Source organism: Neovison vison, chromosome 12 (assembly GCF_020171115.1).
Source record: "Neovison vison isolate M4711 chromosome 12, ASM_NN_V1, whole genome shotgun sequence".
Taxonomy (NCBI): domain Eukaryota; kingdom Metazoa; phylum Chordata; class Mammalia; order Carnivora; family Mustelidae; genus Neogale; species Neogale vison.
The window spans coordinates 81,922,164-81,946,404 of NC_058102.1; the positions used below are offsets into that span (position 1 = coordinate 81,922,164).

At 42.3% G+C, this 24,241-nt stretch overlaps 1 protein-coding gene across 2 annotated transcripts in view; it reads left to right on the top strand.

Moving 5' to 3' along the window:
* Window positions 1-24,241, top strand: part of ANO6 (anoctamin 6) — a 181,633-nt gene that overhangs the window by 45,275 nt on the left and 112,117 nt on the right. Inside the window, exon 2 of one of the 2 annotated variants that reach the window (XM_044227537.1) lies at window positions 2,479-2,532. The exons of the other annotated variant lie outside the window; for it this stretch is intronic. Coding sequence (XP_044083472.1) covers window positions 2,479-2,532 — 54 coding nt within the window. The remainder of the gene's footprint in view (window positions 1-2,478; window positions 2,533-24,241) is intronic. 2 annotated transcript variants of the gene reach the window in all.

Sequence of the window (24,241 nt, forward strand, 5' to 3'; positions counted from 1 at the left end):
GTATAACATCTATTTAAAATAACCTTCATTTGTTTTATACGGAGAGACTAGTATAAAGAAGAAACCAAAAATAGCCTTCCACCTATTTAACAATGCCTATTGTTAAAGAGGGAGGGTAAGTACATGAAAAGATCATTCAAACTGTATTCACGATTTTAAAAGAAAAGTTAACACTCTCCTAGCCCCTTCCTTCCACGGTCAGGTAACCTCTTTAAATACACTGACACAAATGTTTGCTCTGCAGAGTCCAGGTACATTATTGTCTGGTCTGAACGTATCATGCAAAAACACACATCCGTGTATCCATGCATCCTCTGTAGTGGCCTTTTAAATGACTGCATAGTATTCCGTTGTATATGTTGTGGATGTAACTGGTGACCTGCTCATGGGCATCTAGGTTGTCTCCAGGTACCCTGTCCACTCCCATTACCAACAATGGAGTGGGATTCCTGTTAAATACCCATTATGGAAGGAACGGTAGTGAGCCACCTAAGGTACACAAGCAGCCTTCGATTTTGGGGAAGACAGGCTTTGTTTGTCACCTTCCTGTGCACTGGTCCTCATCAGTTACTGTGAAGGGTATTTCAGGCTTTCTTACCCTCCAGTCCCTGACCATATGCCAGCACTTCCTTCCGGCCTAATGGGGAAGGAGGGGCTTCCCTGGACGGTGTTCAGTCACAGCACACAGCTGTCCTTTCTCCTCAGGAAGAAAGACCAGTCTGAATCATTAACAGGCAGAAACTCTTCTTAGTGAAGTAAAACCATTTTTCTTGTAAGAATTGCTGTTTCTGTGCCCACGATGGCCCATGAATCCTTTCTGGCTGCTTCCACCCTTTGGAGAGGGGCCAGTTTCCTAATGGAATGTAAGCAGTCTTACTGCTAATCAAGATTTACAGCTGAGACCGGGATGCTCGGCAGCTCATTGGATTTGCAGACCTCTAAGACAGCGCCAGCAGCATCTCTGAGATTAAGTACAGCCCAGAAGGCCCAGTCCTGTTCTCCGGGCCCTCCCTCCGTGCTCAGGCCCGGCCCCCTAGCCACAGGTATCATCTGGCGTTATTTTATAAGTTGTACCGCAGTGCACATGTTCTTTGCTGAAGAATTGCTTTCATTTCTGACTCATTTCAGGAAATGAAGCAGTCTGTCAGAGGTGTTCTTCATTTTCATTTTCAGACCCACGGAGAATTAGTTTTCTCTAGGGATTTCTAACCACATGTGGGAAGTGCTTTATTTACCCAGATGTGAGAAATAGCAGTAATGAACAGCCCTTTTCCAAAGTTGGCCTTACTTCCCTGCAGAACCCAATGGGAAGACCCAGAGGAACTTGGGCTCTTATGAATGTAAATATTTTTGAGGTTTTGGTTTTGTGATGCTTGTGGACATGCTGTGTGTATGGGCTTTGGTGCAGGAAAAATATAATTTAGCAACAGATTTAAAAGGTAGTCTGGAGTGTTTCTAATTACTGTTTGTTTAGCTCACCATTGCCTTAATAAGTGGATTTAAGTAACCTTGGGGGTAGGAATGTAATGTTCATATTATAGGCAGCCATGCAAATCAAATCCTAACTAACTATTGCAGAGAACACACCATGGAGTCATTTTATATGTATTCCGTTGAATTTTAAATTCAGAACTGAGAGCATTTTGGAATAAGCATCTTTCTACCTGTCATGTGTCGGTGTGAATTATGCATATGTCAAAAATCAACCCTACTGTGTGCTACAGTTCCATTTAAAATCCGTCACTAGCTCTGGCATGCCGTTCTCCTTTTAATTTGACCCCAAAGAGAGGGAGAAACTTAAAAGCTTCTCTTCCCTTCTCTTTGCCATCCTTCAGTGGCTGTCCTAGGAAATGGAAGTGTGAAGAGCCCCTAGAACAGTGGTTCACAACATTGGCTGCACCTTGGAATCAGCCTGGGAACTTGGAAAGATACAGATGCCTGGGTCCCAGAGATTCTGGTTTAATTGTTGTGAATGCAGCCTACCTCGGGATGTTGAAAAGCTCCCCAGAGGGTGTTCTTGAGCACTGGGGGTTGAGAACCACAGATTTGAGAGACCTCTCATCCAGTGTTTCTCCACGATGACTGCAGACCAGCATCACCTGGAAGGCAGCTATGCTCACCACTACACCACCATTGCCGATCAGACCAGCATCACCTGGAAAGCTGTTGAGAGAAACACAGGTGCTCTACCAATCGAAACCACATTTCTGGAGGAGGGAGCTAGTATTTTTAGAAAGCTCCCAGAGATTCCTGATGCACGGCAAAGGTTAGGGTAAACAGACATAATCTAACCATCCCGTCACAGATGAGAAAAAAAATGAAAACTTGAAAGCGCAAGCGGCTTGCTCAAGGTCAGATCCCAGTTGTTGCAGGAGCAGGTCTGGGATTTGGGTCTGACCCTTTGTCTGGTGTCTCTGCTGCCTGCCTCCCCACCTTCTGTTTGTCTTTTGTATTTATTGATGCTTCCTCATCCCTCAGGTGATGTTGCTGCCTCCAAGAGGCCTTTTCTGACTTCTCACCCATCCAGGCCGGGTAAGATGCCCTTCCTCTGTGTTTGAACAGCACCCCTAGTTCTCCTCCTGGACTGTTGGCTCCAGGAGCCCACACCCTCCTTGCCCTTTCTGTAACTTGCTGGCACCTTGTAGGGTTCTGGATCGTTTGTTGAGTTGAAGTACCCTGATTTTTTTTTAATTCCTCCATTAGTCCACATAGATTGCTAAAAATAATCCATTTATTTCTATATGTTAGCTTTCAGAAAAAGTTCTGAAAGCAAAACTTATTTGTCTTTCTAGGGCCTGCTGTATTGTGGGTCAAGATCTCATACACTGCGCCTTTCCACCCCTATCTTCCAGAACAGAGGTTTTGGGGGGAAAAATTTCAGGGCGCTTTTGATGTAAATGAAAACAGAATTTCAGTGACCTCCCAAGTTGCTCAAGATACTTATAACATCTAGGGACTTTTGAATAACATACTGATAAGTGGGGGTGTTGGAAGTGGAGGGTAGCAGCATGTGGCGTCTACCTTAAGACAGAAAGTTGAGTCAAGAGAACAAAGCTATTTCATGGAAGTGTGTTTTAAGGACTAAATTATCTCCTTTATCATACTGCAGACATAACTCTGAGAAGCCACATTCTGTTAGTAGAGCTGAATCAAATCGTTTGGCTTCTCTGGATTCATGTGCTAAATTATTTTCAATTCATAGTGATTGATTTAATTCAGTTCAATTGATTAAAAAAAACAAAACCAAAACCAAAACTGTGAATCTTCTGTCATCCCTGTTGACATAAGGTTCATTCTTGGTCAGTACTTTATTTTTATGCGACAAAATGTTCCCAGGTTTGCAGTGTTTTTATGTTGAGTCTTCTGGCTGTATCAGAGGGCTGACTCCGAAGGCAGGCTGCTACTGCATCTCTTGAGCCGCGTGGCCAGGAGGCGGCACACAGGGGTCACAGAGAGAGGCTGTTTTCCTGTGTGGAGAATTGGGAGCTTACGGAGCCAGGACTGTAAACTGGGCTGAGAGCCGTAGGATAAATGTGAAGATGATGTCACGATGTTGCAGTCAGGAGGGAAGGATGGCCAGAGAGTGTGGTCTCAGACGCCACGGTCTCCTGCTCTGTGATCAGGAAAGGGGCAGTGTGGCGGCATGGAGGTGAGGCCCCTGTGTAGTCAGGGGGAATCTTCCTTAACTGGTCTTAGACATTTCAGGAGAAACCGAAGTTGTTTTGCTGGAGGTAAATTTAAAACATTTTTAAAATAATTTTGGTTACACTGTGAAATATAAAGTGCAGGGTTTGCCTGACTTCCTTTTTAAGATGAGAGATGAAGTTTTTTTTTTTTTCCAATTTATTTATTTTCAGAAAAACAGTATTCATTATTTTCTCACCACACCCAGTGCTCCATGCAAGCCGTGCCCTCTATAATACCCACCACCTGGTACCCCAACCTCCCCCCCCCCCCCGCCACTTCAAACCCCTCAGATTGTTTTTCAGAGTCCATAGTCTCTCATGGTTCACCTCCCCTTCCAATTTACCCAAATTCCCTTCTCCTCTCTAACGCCCCTTGTCCTACATGCTATTTGTTATGCTCCACAAATAAGTGAAACCATATGATAATTGACGAGAGATGAAGTTTTAAAGAAGCACCTATGTCCAGTTGCTCCTTTGCTGCTATTTGGGTGAAAAATGGACAGACTGATAAAACTTTTTGCTAAGTAACCAACTTCTATCAGACCAATTTCAGAGGCTCAGCAGTACCTTGTGGGAGAGGAGGATTTATCAGATATGTAAGACGTGGTGTTCAGTGAGTCAACCTTGTTTCGCCGTCTGATCATTACAACCATCCTGCAAATTAGGAATTGTTCACACCAGTGTTTACATGTGAAGAGGTGTGTGTGTGTGTGTGTGTGTGCGCGCGCGCGCGCATGCACGTGTATGCACCTATCCACCAGGGAGTGGAGCCAAAATTTAAATCCAGGTCTATCTGATTCCGAAGTGCTTTTAGTTTTCTAACCAACATGGCCTCTTACGTCATGAGAGTGGAGAAGTCTCCAGAAGAGAGTTTTACTATCACAGTAGATGCCGGCTGACTTCAGCTTTTCTTACGGTTACTATTTAACATTCATAAGTTAACGTTTATAAGCTTCTGTGACACAGTTAAAAGCATTTCTTCATAATGTCCTATAAAGTTTTGACTTTACAATGGCATGTCCTCGCGGCAGTGACACACCGAGACTTCCAGTGTATTCACTGTCATGGTTAAAAGAGGGGAAGGGAATAGTTAGTGATGGCCATTTTTGATCCAAACACTTAACAGCATCAGGTAGAATTTGGTACTCTATCTCTTAGCCATCACACGTTTGACTTGAGGGAGGCAGCAAAGCAAAATGGTGGGTGATTTGCCTTTGGTGATGTGATTCCTGGGTTTGAGAATCCTGGCCCTGCTGCCTGCAAGCTGTGTGATCTTGGGCACATCACCTAACCCCTCTGTGCCTTAGTTTCCTCATCAGGGGGCATTCATAATTTGATTAAACTTGCTGTTTTAAAAATTAAATGGCATAAGGCCTATGAAGAGCTTGGAATGTGATATAAAATGTGATACAAAGTAAGTGATACAAAGTATGTGATACAAAGTAAGTGCTTGGTAGATGTTTAGCTATTCTTAGCCCTTAGCCTACAAAACTAGATGCTACATGACCCAGCAATTCCACTCCTAGGTGCTGCCTTGAGAAATGAAGACCGTGTCCACCAAAGACCTTCTAGTGAAAGTCTATAGAAGTTTTATTCATAATAACTACAACCTAGAGACAACTCAAATGTCCGTCAACTGGCAAATGGATAAACTGTGATACAGCCACACAGTGGAACAGTATTGAGTAGCAAAAAGGAACAGATTACAGATATAGGCATCAGAATGGATAAAATCTCAGAAGCATTATGCTGAGTGAAACAAGCCAGATACAAAAGTCTGCATACGATTTGATTCCATGTATATGATATTCTGAAAACGCAGAACCTTAGAGAGAAATCATCACTTGCCAAGGACCAGAAGCAAGCAGAGGAAATTGACTATGGAGGGGCTTTTAGAGAGAGCTACATGACTGTATACACTAGTCAAAATGCACCAGACTTGGGGTAAATTTTTACTGTATATAAAATTAAACCTTAGTAAACCTGATTTAAAAAAAGAAGAAAGTCTGGTACCACAACATAGCAAAGAGGGAGAGGGGAAGGGGTTAGAAAGCGTAATCAGAAGTTGCAGAAATCGCAGATACTCTGCACTTTGAGAGGCTCTACGAGATGGGTGGAATGATTGCATTAATTTTCCTCTCCCAGGCTGTGAGTCAGAAAAATGCAGAGACCTGTGGAATAGTTCTGTCCTGCCCAAGCGTATCTGATTCTCTGCGGTGAGCACTGGTCTGCTACGCCATTGCGTTTAAGCCTACCCATAAGAGTTGCCTTTATTTTCCGGGCATGGGGATCTCCTGGGTCGCTTCGTGGGAGAATCTGAAGGAGGGGGGACTGGCCACGTGAGGAGGCACTCGTGGAAACAGAGCGTTGGTGTTCGAGATGAACTGAGGCTTACTCTTCCAAATTACTAAGTCATCTGAGTGCATTTCTGGGTAGGAAATGTTCTCCCAGAGCGTTGTTCTTTCATCCTGAGTCATGGAGGCCCTAGCCCTTTACCGTGGAGCCCTTGCTTATCTTAGCCACACTGAGCACAGCTGACCACTCCCTCCTTCCTGAAATTCTTTCTTTACTTGGTTTCTGTGATGCTGCTTCCTTATGATTCTGTTTGCACCTCCCTTGTTTTTCCTGTCTCCCCTGCTGGATCCTTCTCTTCCTGGTCCTTTGCCTCTAACTTTGGAGTGCCGATGACTTTGTTCTCTGACTGCTTCCCATCTCGGCTCACTACTTAGGTGATACTCATTTCCAGAGCCTTAAATACCGTCTATATGGTGATGACTTCCAGATACCTCTCCCCAGTCCCTGTCTCTCCCTGGCTTTTCAGCTGCCTGCTTTACTGCTTCCACTTGGTTGTCTCCTAGACATTGCAGATGTGGCATGTGCAAAACCAACTCCTCATTTGTTTTCTTTGGTCATTCCTCATCTCGGCAGTGACTCCACCCAGTGGCTCCGGCCCCCAGACCCGAAGTCTTCCTGGATGCCTGCCTTTCTTTCACACCTCCTGTTGGACCCATTAGCATCTATCCCAGATCTAAGCACTCCTCATCTCCCACCCCACGCCTAAGTCCCAGCCCCGGTCACCACCACCATGTCTTGCCGGGACTTTGGAATCTTCCTGCTTCTACTCTTTACCTTGTGGTCTGAGTTCACACAACAGCTGCGGGAATTCTTCTGTTTTATACTTTTATACTACCTGCAGTGGCTTCTCCACAAGCAGTATAAAGTCCTAACTCTTGGCCATGGACTGAAATGCCCTTGCCATCACTCTGTCCCCGTCTCTTGTTCTGCCCATCTCTCAAGGGACTTCAGCCACACCAGCCCCTCACTGACCCTTGACATGTCACTCTCCTGTCTGGAACATTGCTCTCATTCCCATCTCCCCCCTGCTCTCCCCTCCCAACCCCTGTGTGTCTAGGATTCTCGTCTTGTACTTCAATCAGTTCTCCCTCGGACGCCACCCCTGGGGGCTGGCTGGCCCCCCTGACTCACCTGGACACTCACCACCATTACTCTTGGTTCTGTTCACCTGCTTTGTTCAACTTCAAACATTTTAAGTCAAATGTTTCAAAGCATTTATCTCTACTTGAAATTAAGTCTGTATTTGTTTATTGCCTCTGTCCCCCCAGTAGATCATAAGCTGCATATGAACACTGTTCTGATGCTCTATAAGTGTTTTTTTTTTTTTAAGATTTTATTTATTCATTTGACAGAGATCACAAGTAGGCAGAGAGGCAGGCAGAGGGAGAGGGGGAAGCAGGCTCCCCACTGACCAGAGAGCCCGATGCGGGGCTCCATCCCAGGACCCTGGGATCAGGACCTGAGCTGAAGGCAGAGGCTTTAACCCACTGAGCCACACAGGCACCCCTCAATAAGTGTTTTTGAACGACTGAAGGAATAAGTGAATTAATGCTCACGTACCCCTATGTTAAAAACTAAAGAACCAGACACCTTCTTAAACCCTCTCCATCTCTCACCCCATTTCTTGGTCCTTTAATTATGGTGGAATTTCTAAAATGTTGTCTAGGTGTGCTATAGTTCTTCATTACCCATTTCTTCTTTACTCTGCTAAGATCTGCTGTTCTTTCCCATCACTCGTGAAATTTCTCAGGGTCATTCGAGCTCTTTGTGTTGCTGCTTCTGCCAGATACATCCCTGTTCTGTCTTATTAAACCTTGCGTCTACTTTTAGCATGGAACATAAGTTCCCTGAAAAGGGACTTTTTCTGTGGTGTTATCTGTTCTGTCTTCTGCATTGAGCATGGTGCCTGGCACAGAATAGGTTCCAGAATAGGGGTTCATAATGTTTATACATGTCCTGTCATGAGATGTTTGACGTGAGTCCTCGCTTTCATTTTTTTTTTAAAGGGGAAAAAGGAATTTTTTCCTTTTGTCAATGTGTGGTATAATTATTTTATAATATTTACATGAGTAGAAAATTAAGTAATACAAGATTTGTTATGAAGAGCAGCAGCTCCCCTTCCATTTTATGTTCCCCAGAGGCAAGTATTTTCAACTTTAGCTGATTATTTTAGTAACTGCTTCTATATCTTTAATTAACATAATCATATTGTTACTCATCTGTTTCTTAGTTTTAGGGATTATCTATTGATGAAAAAGTGAGTATTTAGCTTGGGTTCATCCACCCTCTTTCCTCTCACACAGATTTCCCAACCCCCATCCTCTCAGTTGAATTTATATTATAATTTTGGTAAAATCAGTATGAGGTGTTTATTATAACTAATACTTTCCCACAGAAGAGCTCTGTAATATCGTTGGATTCCTTTTCCTGCCAAGACTACATAGCAGATACTGAGTTTTTAAAATCTCTTCATTTCTGGTGAACTTATGAATATTCAACCTCAGGCTCTACCCCAGTTGTAAATCTCCTCTCAGTCAACCACATCGAGAATGTACCAAATTTATCTTCTGGGGAAATTCCTCTCAGACCCTTCTGATCTTATCTCTGCCTATGTTGCTTTCTTGGCTTCCCCTTCACCACTCTCCAGAGAACTCCTTTTGCCACTCCCATTTTGGAGCCCCTGATCCCTGGACCTGAATGACTTATTCTTTTTTGGTTTGCTACTTCATTTTGCTGGCACACAGTGCCCAGTTCCTTCGGTAGAAAGGGTATAAGAAGAGAGAACTTTTTGAGACTTGCAGGTCTGACAATGCCTTTGTGTTCGCTGGCTTTTTAGCGATGGCTTGACTATATAATTCTTGAGTAGAAATCATCTCTTCTCAGAATTTTGAAGCCTCTGCCTTCCAGTGTTGCTTTTCAGAAGTTCCTGCCATTTGGACTTAAAAACCTTTGTATGAAAACTCTTTCTGGAAATTCCATTATGATGGACCTTGGTGTAGGTCTATTTGCATTTAATATGCTGGAAACTAAGCCTCTTCACTATGGAAACCCCCTTTCCCTCCCTCTCCCCACTTTTCGTTAAAGGGAAAATGGTGTCCTTCAGTTTTGGGGGAAAGATGTCCCTCAGTTCTGGGAAATGTCTTCCCTTTATAAACACTGACCCTCCATTTCTTTGATGATGAACACTCTTTCTATTATCTAGCTATTGGCTGTCCTAGATTGGCCCCCAAACTTTCCATCTTTCCTGTTTTACATCTCTGTGTTTTTGTTCAACTTTCTCGGACATTTCCCGAATTGTATCTTTCAGGCCTTCTATTGAATCTGCCATCATTTTAATTTCTAAGAGTTAATATTTTTATTTCTTTCTCTCTCTGATAGTATCTTTTCCTTCTTTCATGAAAATACTTTTCTCAGATAGCTGAAGATACTAGAGTTTTGTTTTTTTTTTTAAATTTCTTCCTCCTGTGATTTTTCTCTCTCCTCTAAGTTGCCTTGCTGTTTCTCTGTTAGATGCTTTCCCTAATATCCAGAAGTTTATTATTCCCTCCTGTTTTATATCCACTATCTAAAAAAGATGACTAGAGGTTCTTTGATAGCAGACTGGGCTAAGCTTCGTACTAGGCTAGGCGGTTTGTTTTTGTTTTGTTTAGGAAATCCTGATATAGTTTTAGGTTTTTGTTTGTTATTTGAGCTGAGCAGATTCTCCAGAGAAAAGATGACCAGTGAGAAAGCCAAGGACAAGGCTGCGGTGTCTCAACATTCAGGAATAATTTGTGTATTTTCTCTTCAGTATGAAATCCCACTCCTCACCTAGGCCTCGAATCCTCTAGTCCAAAGATCCCTTATTGAGTCTTTTAGGAAATACATTTCAGTCTTCTCCCAGGTGGGGCCCGGGGGTTTGGAGGCAGTTACATTCTTCGAGGAGTGAGGGAGAGAATCTGCGGGTCTCTCTACTTAAACAGACTTTCAGCCAATCTTCTCCCCACCTTCACCCCCACTGCCAGAGGAACCTGGCACTGCCAGCCCCTCATCCTCTTGAGGGTTTATCATTTAAATGACATTGCTTCTAGATAGTTCTAGTTTGGGACTGAGCTTTCTCCAGTCTGCTCAGCCAGTCACCCCTTGTCTGTTAGCTCTCCATCTTCCAAAATTGTGTTACTGTCCCTTCTCCTGTGGTGTTTGAGGAGGGAGCAAGACAGCGCACGTGTTTAGTACTCCACTTTTATTTCTTTATTTTTTAAGATTTTATTTATTTATTTGAGAGGGAAAGTGAGGGGGAGTGAGGGAGCATGAGCAGGGGGACAGAGGAGAGGGAGAGGGTCAAGCAGACACCCGCTGAGCAGGGGGCTGGATGCGGGCTTGATCCCGAGACTCCGGGATCATGACCTGAGCCAAAGGCAGACACTTACCTGACTGAGCCATCCAGGTGCCCCCTAGTACTCCACCTTTAAATGAAATCCTCACTTGACATAATTTTCTTTGTTGTTTCTGAGGCATTTGATCACACTTGTGAAATGGGACTTCTTTGTAAATCGTGAATCTCCATTTTTACTGACTTTAGTTCTTCTCTTAGGTACAGTTGGGGTTGAGTATGGTGGACCGTTCCCTCGACCAGGAGTTAGGAAGCTTGGGTCCTCTTCCCAGATTTAGTATTTAAGCCTAGGCATTCTCTTTTGCCATTATTTTCTCATCTGTAAGTCCAGGGGATTGCAGGAGGTGATTTTAAGATCTCTCTGTACTCAAAGATTGATTTTATTTCTAAGCAGTTGGGATAATCATGTGTGATTGAACACCAGATTAGGAAACAGAGTTGTGGCAACCAACTGAAGAAATTGCAGAAGTGAAGCTTGTCCTTGGGTTTGTCAGTCAGTCTCTGAAACTCTGGTATCTTGTAAGTCTCGAGTAAAATTGCAGCCCACGTTTCATGAACAGGAAACTTAAATGGTTAAAAATTCTGAATTTGTTCCCTTTGGGCTATTTTCAGCTGGTAGTACTTCAGCTGCAAAGCATGCTTGGAGTCATGTTCTTGATAGGGAGATAAAGTGTTAGGGTTGAGCCAGAAAAACGGGGAAGATAATAGAGAAAGAGGTCTGGTTTGTTGCCTTTTCCCCCTCTGGCAGGGATGGTCATTCTTGGTAGCACCCTACCAGGAAGTGTGTCCTTCCCGTGGGAGACCAGGGTGAGCAGATAAAAGCCACAGCTGTATTTTCTGTCTCCTCCCCACTGCGGTTTCTTTTTAGATGGAGAGACCGAGTGGACATTGCATGTCACTGTGGTTTTGACTGGCTGGTTTGATCACCAACCCAGTGTGCCCAGCAGTGGTCAGTACAGTGACTAAGGAGGACGTGTGATCTGCGAGGCTGGTGACCTGGTGGGCTGGAGACCGAGGTGAGGTTCTTTAGGGCGATGCATCCCAGACTGAGTTGCACACCTGAGTCATCCTTGCCCCCAGTTACTAATGCAGAATCCCCACGGGCTGGGGCCTAGGAATCCTTTTGTCAGAGTTCCCCAGGTTATTGGGATACAATTGATTCTTAGACTGACTCTGAGAACCTATTGCCTTAGGGACGGGAGGCCAACAAGAAAATCAGACTCTTGAGCATTTATTTGCCCAGCTCATGGAAAAAACCACAGAACAGAAACTGAACCCTGCGCACCTAGCCAGCCGACACTTGTATCCATCCTGGAAAGGATTTCCCAACTCCCACTGCTCTCCTCGGGTCCCTATTTCACATCCTTGCCCCTCATTCTTAGTAGGTCATCTTGTTTCTTAAATCGCAGAGGGAGTGGAAACCTTCTGGAGACAATGCCTCAACTTTTCTTCCCTCAAAAAAAAAAAAAATTGTGTGTAATAGACATGTGTGCAATGTATGAGTGTAATGCACATACACACTTACATTTACACTTCACTTTGCTTCTCTCATGGAGGGTTAACCCTCTGTCTATGCCTCTCTCCATCAGGGACCCCTCTTGTGTACTTTACTTTCACTCTTTTCCATCACCATTTGTGTGTGTCTGTGAATATGTAATATATGTAATATGATTACATATTTCATCTTTTTTTTTTTTAAGATTTTATTTATTTATTTGACAGACAGAGATCACAAGTAAGGAAGAGAGGCAGGCAGAGAGAGAGAGAGAGATGCGGGGAAGCAGGCTCACTTCTGAGCAGAGAGCCTGATGTGGGGCTGGATCCCATGACCCTGGGATCATGACCTGAGCTGAAGGCAGAGGCTTTAACCCACTGAGCCACCCAGGCGCCCCCATGTTTCGTCTTCTAAACCAAGGCGCAGCAAACAAAACCATGCCTTCCTCAACTCTGTGTCCAGCCGAGGTCCTCCCGCGCCCCGTTCATTCAGTCATTCAGCCAGCCGGTCCGTATGGGTTAGAGTCAGCTGCATGCAGGGACCTGACTGGGCCCTGAGCTTCCGCGTCAGCCCACACAGGCCTAAGCCCTGCTCTCATGGTGCTTAGAGTCTCTTTGTAACCAGACTCCTTTAAACATGATTGTTCTTACTTTCCTGCATTACAGATGTAACCCATGCTCGTGGTCATAAATGTGGAAGTAGCTTCCTAATGGGAAGCCACTAAAAGGTTTAATGCAGTAGCGCACTGGGTCAGAATTTCATTTTCAGAAGTCACTTAGGCTGCTGAAGGGAGAGAGGATTGGGAGAGAGTAGAAATTGCTGGCAGGGGATTGGTCAGGGAAGTTCTGCTCTAGCCTAGATCAGGGCTGCTTGGCCAGACAGAGCAAGACAGACTCAAGATATATTCCGCACTGGAGGATAATGAATGTTTGACTGTGAGGATGAAGAAAAGGGGGAGTCCAGGATTACACACAGGTTTCTGGCTTGACCAGCTGCATTGGTGGTCGTGCCATTTCCTGAAATAAGACATCATGGAGAAAGAAGTGTGTGTGTGTGTGTGTGTGTGTGTGTGCGTGTGTGTAAACATAAATCCTGTGTGAACATTATGTCAGTTTGAGATACCTGGGAGGTTTCCGAGGGGTCACATTAGCATTTGGACGTATGAGTCTGGAATTCAGAAGAGATCACCTGAGATAAAACAATGCATTTGGAGCCTTTTGCTGAAGCTGTTAACAGACACCATGGGTAAGTTACAGCAGAGCAGGCCATAGGTGGAGTCCTGAGTATTTTCAGAAGTAAAGCTCCAGTCATGGTGAGGAGGCCCCATGGAGGGACGGAAGGACTAAGAGAAGGGCGTCTTCAGAAGAAGTCATGGTCAGCTGTGTCAGAGATTGTTGAGATGTCAAAGAAGGCAAAAATGTAAAACGGATGTTGGGTTTGGCAGCGTGCGAGTCACGGATGATCTTAGCCAGGGTTGAGCGGCAGGTGGCTAGAGGCCGGGTCCCCGTACGAGGGATGCCTGCCCACCTAGAGCCGTAGCATTAGTATTAAGGATTTTGGACTATGTTGTAATGTAGCAGATGCAGTAGAAAAGGCTGATAAAGTCGTGTTTCCTTCTCAGGAAGGAAGGAAACACTTATCTTTATTGTTTTATTTTGGTTATCAGAGCAGTATGTACTCATTGTAAAAGTTTTAAACATTAAAAAATATGACTGAGAACAGCCTCTTTAACTGCATTCCCTCAAGTAGGACCACCATTAATAATTTGAGGTATATCCTTCTAGATTCTTCTGTGCATATTCTACCACACACACACAGTGATACACACTTACTTTACAAAAATTGGGTTTATGGCCAGAGGGTCTGCTAAAGCTTGTATCTGTACCGACGTATTTCAGAGACCTCATCCCATGGAGCAGGCGTATATAGTCTTCTAGTGTGTCGGAGTCGATTCTCTAGATATTTGAATATTTAGACAGCTTTGCTTTCTCACACAACGCTACACTGAACACACCTGTGCATATTTACTTGTGTGTCCTTACGTATATATATGCACAGGAATTTCTGTGGAACAAGTTCCTAACATGGAGTTGTGGGGTCAAAGGGCATGTGTGTTTGACATTTTGATAGTGTGACAGTGCCCAAGGCAAGGGGCCTTTTCTTTCTTTTTTCTTTTTTTTTTTTTCCTTTTTTCTTTTTTTTAAGGTGGAAGAAATTTGAGCGTGAAAAATGTCAACGAGGGGCAAGTGAAGAGTAGGTTGAAGTCAGGAAAAAATGCTGAATGTCGGATAGTAAGAAGCCACTGGGAATGGGAACCAAGGCACGGGAGGAGGCTTTAGGCCAAGGAGGGTGGGGATGGGGGTGGGGAGCAGGGTCCTCTGTCACTGGTCACTGCCGTAGCCCCAGAGCTGTGGCCAGTGCTGGCACATGGCAGGCCCCTGGCAGTTGCTCGTTGCTTGAATGAATAACATGTAGTGCAATTGATTCGTGCATGGGACTTTATGACATTTCTCTCTCCAAAGCACCTAGTTTTTCCACTTCCTCTACAAACTAGAAGGTTAAGACTTCTTCACTGAAACTGGCAAAGGAGACGTTGAAGATCCGAAGGCCCTTCTTGTTTCGCAGACCTGGTTGCCCAGGGCAGGCAGGAGTCCGAGACGGGGCATCTCTTGCTTTCCCTCCTGTCACCCACAGGAGTTGTAGATTCTCAGGCCCTAATATCCCTGGACTCCATCTAATTCTGTTCGTCCTCACCACCACCGTCATTCTGTTAGTTCCAGCCTGGATTATTTTATCAGAGCAGTCTCTGCGGTGGTCTCCTATCTCCTCTGTACCTCGCTCAGAGCTTGGTTTCAGGACCACCTTCTCCAGCCCCCAGCCAGTTCCGCTCGGGAGCACCTTCAGCTTCCCAGCCCTGGGTGGCATCTGTCCTTCCTGGATGGTCACTTGTATTATTTTTCTTACCTAAAACTTTCATATGTAAATATCTTAACGGATGTTTTTATATCTCAAAGACCTGTAGGATTTAGTTCATATTGCATGCTACAGAAATGGTTGATATTATTTTGTGTGAAAGCCCGATGCTTATATAAATTTGGTACACAGGAAGGAAGGACAAGGACAAAGCAGGCATGAGATGAACTCACAAAGGACCAGTAATTTAAGACATTTGATTCTGGAACAGGCTTCAGGATTATTACTCCCCAGGGAAAGGCAATCAGCTTTAAGTGTCATTTGTATTAGTATTTCTGTAATTAGCATGTTAAATGCATATTTTGAGAGAATTTAAATACCTTGCATCTCTAGGTGATTTAGCTATATTTGGATGATCTGTTTATTTTTAACATCTCAAATAACCACTTTGTGGTATTTTCTGGAGTAGAAGTACTTGAACCTCTCTTGCTGCATCTGGCCAGCTGGAAGGTAATCACATGACTGAAGTCCCTGATGGGATTCTAAAAGAAACGGCTTCTAATGTATTACATAAAGAGCTCCCAAATTAGGACTGGAATGTTCCTGTGTGGGCGGGCTGCCTGCCTCCCCACCCCTATCTCTGTGCCCCGCCTCATCTACTGGGGAGAGTAGTGGGAGGTTCTTACCCGCTGGCAAATGAGCTAGTATTTCAAGTTACAGAATCTAAGTGTAAGGAAAGAAAGAGACCCCAGACTTGGTTACTTTTTCTGTGGATCAGAGGGCCTGGGTTCAATCCCTGGGACCGCCTAGAGAGGCGCTTGTGTATCCGGAAGGATGCTTCTTGCCTCAACTCCTGTCTCTCCACGCAGGGTGTGAGTTTCCCTCAAACAGCCACTTGTTCAGAGCACATTCCCCTGCATTCTCAGCACTTAGGATGGCCTTGGCTCTGGCCATCACTTCTGCACAAGGGAATGACAGGGGCGTGGGGTCTGGGTGGCCACTTCCGCCAAGCTCCCTGGGCTCTAGAGGGTGAAAGGGAAGAGGATGAGGTTTTGCGGCTAGAGTACCCCTTGACTCTGTCGTGTTTCTGCTGAGCATGGGCAGCACGAAGATGCAGTGACCACATATGAATTTATACCACCTTAACCATATAGGCATTCAGTTCTCTTTCACCTAAAATAATATCCTAAACTGTTAAAACTAATCCACATGAAAGGAATTTTTGTCCTCTTGGTCTGTTATTTAACTGGTAGCTTAAAAAAATATATGCATACATTCAAAATTTAAGTAATATGCATGATTTAGAAATACTTAGATAATACAGTAGAGAATGCATAAAAATGGAATTTACATGTCTTGAGTTCTCTTTGTGATCTCTTTTAAGTATCAGATTGAATTTACAGACACTCTCCTAATTTTTGAGTTACTAGAACATTGAATAAAGTGCTGTCAGCATTCTTATTTCTTGACATACTTGGAAGGCTATAAGTCTTTTTAAAAACATGAAAAGAATTTCATGAAGGTTCAAATACATCATTTTCTCCCTCCTTGTATAATACTTGTTGTTAATATTCATTTAGTGTTTATTGTGTGCAGGTAATGCGCTAAACATTTCACATGCCACAACTCATTTCATCTTTAGAACCACCCCGGGAGGAAGTACTATCATTCCCATTTTTCAGGTGTAGACTTGGAAGCATAGAAAGGTTGAATAAATGGCCCCAATTCACACAGTGTGGAAGTGGTAGGTCTGGGATTTGAATTCAGGTCTGACTCAGCAGCCAGCCTTACAGAAGTTATGCATCCATTTGGTAAGTCATTGAGATAATTATGGAGTCCCTAGCACATCCCAGGTACTATTCTAGGTGCTTAGGATTCATCTACAAACAAACTCCGTCATGGAACTCACTTAATATGTAATAATGAAGTTATTATTAAGACCTAAAGGAAAGTAGAGCAGGGCAAGGTGATGGAGAACAGTGGCTCTACTCTTGGGCTGTTAAATTTAGGATTTCAAGGACAGCCTCTCTGGGGCATGCATTTTGAACAGAGACTTGAATAATGGGAGAGAGCAAGCTAACTAAGGCCAAGGGGCAGTGTAATATGGCTATAAGCCTTGCCTCTGGTCTCCTAAGTTCAAATTCTGATTCTCCTGCTCATTAGCTGTATGGTCTTGGACAAAACGCTGGACTTTTCTATGCCTCTTCATCAGTGATATGAAGGTAACTATAATACTTAATTTTTACCCTATAGGGCTGTTGTGAGGATGAACAGAGGATGAACTCTATATAAAAAGAACTTAGCTATAAAACGAGCATTGAAATATAAGGACTCCTTAATTGGTAGCTGGTATTCTGTAGGCACTATGGAAATGGTGAGAAGTAGCTACTTTCTGGGTCCATTATTTAACTGGTAGTTTAAACTAAAATCTGGGTAGACTTTGAAAATTCAGCTGATAGGATTTATTGAGGAGTTAAATGCAGGGGTATGAGGGAAAGGAGCCAGGAAGGACTCCAGTAATTTTGATCTGATTAATTTGGTGGATTTGGGGGCCATTTCCCCATGAGATGGGGAAAACGGAGGTGGCGTATAGAAAGTCTTTTTGGCAGGGGAGGGGGACATAGTGGAGGGTGGAAATCAAGAACTTGGCTTGTAGTTAAGACTGAGACACTTCCGGGGATGCCTGGATGGCTCAGTTGGTTGGGCAGCTGCCTTCGGCTCAGGTCATGATCTCAGGGAGCCTGCTTCTCCCTCTGCCTCTACCTGCCACTCTGCCTGCCTGTACTCTCTCTCTCTCTCTGACAAATAAATAAATAAAATCTTAAAAAAAAAAAAAAAAGGTTGAGACCCTTCCTTAACATATTCATGTTTTGTACATGTTCACTGTAGAAAATTGGGAAACATAGACAGATACTAAAAAAATGAAAACACCTGACATTCCATCACCCATTATCTTCGGGTTCAGTTTATTTTTACCCCATACAAATTTAGATTATATAGTATATATAGGGCTTTTGTTTGTTTGCTAGTTTTATATACTCTACAGTTTATTGGAAAACAGCTCATGACAAAAGGAAGATTTAAAATCTAGGCAAGGAGGTAAGAGCCCTAGTACCACAAAAGCCCTCTATACCTCCACCACAGAGTGGTTATGGACTCAACCCTTTAAAGAGCTCTCCAGCTAAGGAGGGTAAGGCATAGTATACATCTTGTTTATGCTCCTCTGTCTTGGGACCCCCGGTGCCTGCTACCTGGGGCAGCTTCGTCCACAGTCATTAGCAGAACGACAATTTGTTTTCACAGTGGTAGAATACACATCGCCTGAAACTTACTTGTAACCCCTTTTTGAATGTACAGTTCAGTGGCATTAAGTACATTTACATTGTTGTGCAATTGTCCCCACCACCCATCTCTGGAAGGAAGTTTTTCTTCTTACAGAACCGAAACTCTGCACCCATTAAATAGTCACTCCCCATTCTTCCCTCCTCTCAGCCTCTGATGACCACTGTTGTATTCTGTCTCTGAACTTGACTCCTCTAGGGATCTCAGATAAATGGAATCATAGAGTAGTTATCCTTTTGTGAGCAGCTTTATTTCAGTTAGCATACTGTCCTTAGGATTCATCCATGTTAGAGCATGTGTGAGAATTTGCTTTCTTAAGGCTAAATAATATTGCATTGTATATTTTGTGTACCCGTTCATCTGCAGTTGGGTATGTGGTTTGCTCCCACCTGTTGGCTGTTGTGAATAATGCTGCTATGAACAGGGGTATATACAAATATTTGTTTGAGTTCCTGCTCTCAGTTCTTTGGGGCATATACTATATGCAGTTTTACTTTTTCACATTGAAGTACATTGTCAAAATTCTGTGTGATGAATATTCTTCTACAAAATTATTTAAATAATTGCATTATGTATTATCCATAGCCATGTCCTCAGTGACTTAAGCAAAAATTGTTTCCTAGAAATAGAATTATAATAGATTGAAGAATATGACGAGTTTAAAGCTTTTGCTACATTTTTCCAAATTGCCAACCACAAACTCATACAGCCTGACACTAGCAAAATCTGTATGTCTTCTCTGCTCCTTCGCTTCTATTAGGTGTTAGTAATTATTTTCTGTCAATTTGATCATTAAAAATGGCATGTAAATTCTGGGTTTTTTAATGCAAATTTATGGTTCACTTTCTGAGTTTGTTTGTAGCTGATTACTGGGGAAAATACTGATTTGGCAGATACTGAACATGTGAGATGATGAGTGATGATGACAAGCTAAGAGGTCCTTCCTAGTCTTCAATTCGAAGGCAGTTGTGAGCCTTTTGCTCTGTGTATATATGACAAGCTGTGTAATTGGGTTTTGAGATCTTCTGTTTTGTGTGCTAAATACATTCTTAGTAGTTAAACTTTCACACTTCCTTACTTAGAATTCAAAAATCTTAAAAGTGTTAAAAAGAATTTTTTTGGTAATTCATTTGGTTATAAAACCTGACAGATCATAGCACTGTATGTCAACTATACTCAAAGACAAAAACAGACCAAAAAACACCCGACAGTTTTGGTGGAGACACCTGACCTCAGCCAACATGAGGCTATTTATATATCTTATTTATCCCACTTAGAGTAAGTGTTCATATTTTTGGCTATAAAACTGACTTCCTTTGATTAAGGGATGTTGCCCCAGACTCCACTGAGGGTACATAGTAATGTATACTATATACATAAAAACTATTTTCCTTTTTTTTTTTTTGAAACAATGTTTTTATTATTTTTATTTTTTTTGTATATCAAAGCCCCCCCTTTTTAATGTAGTGTTTCATGATTCATTGTTTACGTATAACACCTTGTGCTCCGAGCAATACGTGCTGCCCTTAATACCCACCACCAGGCTCACCTCCTCTCCAGCCCCCTCTCCAGTTTTTTTCTTTTTAAAATCTGAAATACAAAGGTTTTGGCATCAAAGATTTCAGATAAGGGTAAGGGACTGTGGGCCTATGTGTGTGTGTGTGTGTATAATTATTATTTTTTTCTTGCATTTCTATGTTCTCATCCCTCATAGGGTTCAAAAACTCATTTTGAAATCAGGCCTACTTGGGTAGGGTGAGCAAGGAGTAACAACTCAATGTGTTTTGAGTTTAAAGACAATAGAAATTTAAGGGTGGTGTCTTCTTTCATCCCCAGGACACTGTATAATCACTATAATCTGGGGACTGACAGGTCAGTGACTAGGACCGGGTTTCAGCTGAGCTATAGCCAACTGCAAACTCAGGACCCTGAGGGTCCTGGGAGGCCTGGGCCAGTTGAACTGTAAAGTGATAGTAATAGCTTTCCAAGATATTGTTGCAACATATTTCTATAATTAATACCACTTGTCCTTTATAGAACATAAACTGTCTTAGCCAAGCTTTAAAAAACAACACCAAATTGGTAAAATCAAATAAAGTCACTCTTCATTTACATGAATGATTATTATCAATGCTATTAAATCTGAAGTTTTAAAAACTTATTTTTTAAAGTGGTAAAGGTTGCAGAAATGGAAAAGCTGACTCAAATTCATGCTGAATTATAAGGAGCCCTGAATAGCCAAAACAACTTAGAAAAAGAAGAACAAAGTTGGAGGGCTCACATTTCCTGATTTCGAAACTTACTACAAAGCTGCTGTAGTAATCAAAACAGTATGGTACTAACATATGGATAAACATAGACCAGTAGGATAGACTCCAGAGTCCAGAAATAAAAATGTACATCTATGGCCAATGGATTTTTGAGAAGGGTGCCAAGTACATTCAGTGAGGAAAGAAGGATCTTTTTGACAAACGATGTTGTGACAACTGGATTTCCACATGTAAAAAGAATGAAGTTGGACTGAGCGTTGCATCAGATACAAAAAAATTAACTCAAAATGGATCAACAATTTAACCATAAGAGTTAAAGCCTTAAAACTCTCAGAAGAAAACAGGGGTAAATCTTTCGCCTTGGATTTGGCAATGGATTCTAAGATATGACAATAAAAACAGGCCCAGCAACCACAGTGGAGTAGATGAGAATGTGAAATGGTGCAGCCACTGTGGAAAACAGTTTGCTGGTTCGTCAAAAAGCTAAACCTTAAATTACTAAATGACTCAGCAATTCCACTACCAGGTATAGACACAGAGGAATTGAAAACAGAGACTCAAACAGATATTTGTGTGCTATTGTTCATTGCAGTATTATTCACGGCAGCCAAAAGGTGGAAGCAACCCTAGTGTCCATCAAGGATGAATGAATGATAAATAAAATGTGGTTTGTTACACACACACACACACACACACACACCCCGCACACACAGTGCAGTATTCAGTCGTAGAAAAGGATAAAGTTCTGACACGTGCTGCGAGATGGATGAACCTTGACATCATTCTGCCGAGAGAAATGAGCCAGAAACAAAAGGTCAAACGTTGTATGATTCCACTCACATGAAATATTTCTAGGAGAGGCAAATTCATAGAGACAGAAAGTAGATTGGACGTTATTATGGCCTGTGGGGAGGGGGAAATGGGAAGTTACTGCCTAGCAGTTACAGAGTCTCTCTGATGTGATTAACAAAAAGTTTTGGAAACAGTGGTGATGGTTGCATAATATTGTGAACAGAATGAATGCCACCAGTGTACAATGATTGTACACTGAAAAATTGCTAAAATGGAAGTTTTTATGTTTCACATAGGGTAGAACAATAAAATACTTTGAAGATGGTGAAAGGAACTGATGAATTCAGTTGGAACCTGAGAAGTGTGAGAGATACAGTCGGCTTTTCTGTAAAAGCATTAGCTAACCTGGTTGGGATGTGCGAATGAATAATGGGATCATTGTTCCCAGCTCTTCAAAAACAGACGTGTTTAACTTCCAGGTATATTTTCGGAGCAGAATTATCAGGGGACGGTTGCGGGAATAGAGAGAGGCAGTGCGTAAGAGGAGCCAAAGCCACTCCAAACAGCACAGAAATATAACAAGATGAAGAAAATTGTGTTTATCAGAGCTCTTGTTGGGGATTATATTGCTACTGGGGGATCGAAGAAGTCCTTAGAGTTGCCACTGGGGTGGGGCTGGAAGGGTGAGATGCCCAAGCGACTCACTGAACGGTCCCTCTTTTGTTCCTGTGTGGAACTCTGTTGTGCTGTGGGAAGGAGCATGTTCAGTTTGATGCATTGCTGGGGCAGTGGGCAGTGTGGAGGAAAGCGAGAGATCCTCCTTTTTGTAAATACTGTCAAAATATTGGAAGAATATTATCTTGGAGGAGCACCGTGTTGTTAGCCTGCCTTGAGTGTGAACATACTTCACTGTGGCCTAATGCAGGATGTTTCTGGAACTGTAAAAACTCTGGTGTTATTATGTAAGTAATCAGACTACATTCTGAAAATTGAAGAGCGCTAATAACTTTTCTAGAATGACAGAGCTTATAATTCATCCCATCTTTGGTTCACTCACTTACGGATACTCTGTAACATATTAGGTATTGTTTCAAATTCTGAGGAAACAAAGTAGAATAAGATAACGGCTTTTCCTTCCGAGAGCTTATGGACCAGTGGAGAAAAAGAATGAATCAGGACCATACAGTGCAGTGAGGGGGATGGAAACCTATATTTCCCCCAAATTTTATCTTCTGTGGTGGTGGCCTGTTGTGAAAGAGCAACTACCATGTGATTATTTGGGCTTCTGTTCAGTACAAAGCTGAAAATTTATGTATAATAATCACTCCTCTTTATTTCTGTTCCACACTCTAGAAGACCAACTGAAAAATACTCTATTTTGATAACTAATAATGCAAGTTGAGGTTTTGGGCACCTTTAGTGACCTGACGGGTTTTACTAGACAATGGAAAGTGCTATAGGAGCATGAAGTTGAGCAAGTAACCTGACTTGGTCCATAAATGGTGTACATTGGTGGCACTGGAATAAAAATTTAAAGAAACAGTAGAATGTGTGTATGTGGAGGCAGTGAAGGGATGCACATTTCAGATAAAATGTACTTATGAGGAGTTTAAAAATGAAAAGAATGGGGTGCCTGGGTGGCCCAGTCGGTTAAGTGTCTGCCTTCGGTTCAGGTCATGATCCTGGGGTCCTGGGGTTGAGCCCCACATTGGGGTCCCTGCTGAGCAGGGATTCTGCTTTTTCCTTTCTCTCTTGCTGCACCCCACCATGCACCCGGCACTACTTGCGTGCATGCTTTCGCTGTCTCTCAAATAAATAAAATCTTAAAAAATAAATAAATAAAAAGGTTAAAACTTGGTAACTGACCAAATGTCAAGTAAGGAAAGGGAAAAGTGAAGAATGACCCCAGCTCTGGCTTAGGTAGTTGAATCAATGTGATTACAATATATTGATAAAAAATGGCAAGCCAACGGGGAAAGTTTGAAACAAGGCAGCTTTTACCATAATTTAGGGAGAATATTTATTAATTTTCTAAATTGCCTGATGGATAGTGCTGGGTTTTAGACACGAGTCAAAAATTTCCCTACCCTAACAAAGTTGACATCTTCATAATGACATTTTTGCCTTTGTCCCTTTTTCTTTCCCCTTCAGCTATTTCTTCCACTTCCAGAATTATCTGAGAGAGAGAAAGAGCACATACAAGAGAGTGAGAAAGAGCACATTTTTGCCTTATGATGGGAAACAAAGAATTCTAATAGAAACCATCAATTTGAATTTGAAATTGCATTCCAGAAATGATTAGAGGATGATGTCACTTTTTTTTCCCCCATTTAAATATTACCATTATTGCCAGTAACAAGCTGGGGTTAAAAAAAAAAAAATTACCCGTCCACTTTCAGAAAAATGAGGAAACATTTCCTGAGTCATGTCTCTTTTCATTGCAAGTAGTAGTCAACAGTGCATAGGACATTGAGGTCATTCAAAAATATTTGCTGAGTTAATGTTGTGTCGTTTTTTGTTTTTTTTTTTTTTTTACACCTGAATTTATTTTATGAAAAAGAAAAGTCAAGGTGAAAAGTTAGGAAGAAAACTTGGTGCCTAACAAGATTAAGAATGCCAGACTTTATTAAAGTAAAAAAATAATAATAGCCAATATTTATATAGTACTTAACACTTTTCAAGTCACTTTTATCTGTGTGTCAGTTAATTTATTGTCCACAATGACCTTTTGATGTAGGCATTATCATCTGCACTTTATTGATGAGGAAACAGATTCAGGGTTGAATGGTGTGCCTGAAGCCACAGAGTTAAACTGTTTAGAGGTCTTACAATTCAAGTCCACGGCCCTGAGTGGTAAAACACAGCCATCTCAGCCTTGAAAGAAACTGTCGTGTCTTTGTGTTTTATGTTTCATTTTTAACTTTCTTTTCATTTATGATGACTCTTTGGCCTCATTTTAGAATCTCATTTAATATGACAGGGTCTATAATCTGCAGGCTTACAGGCTATGGATAAT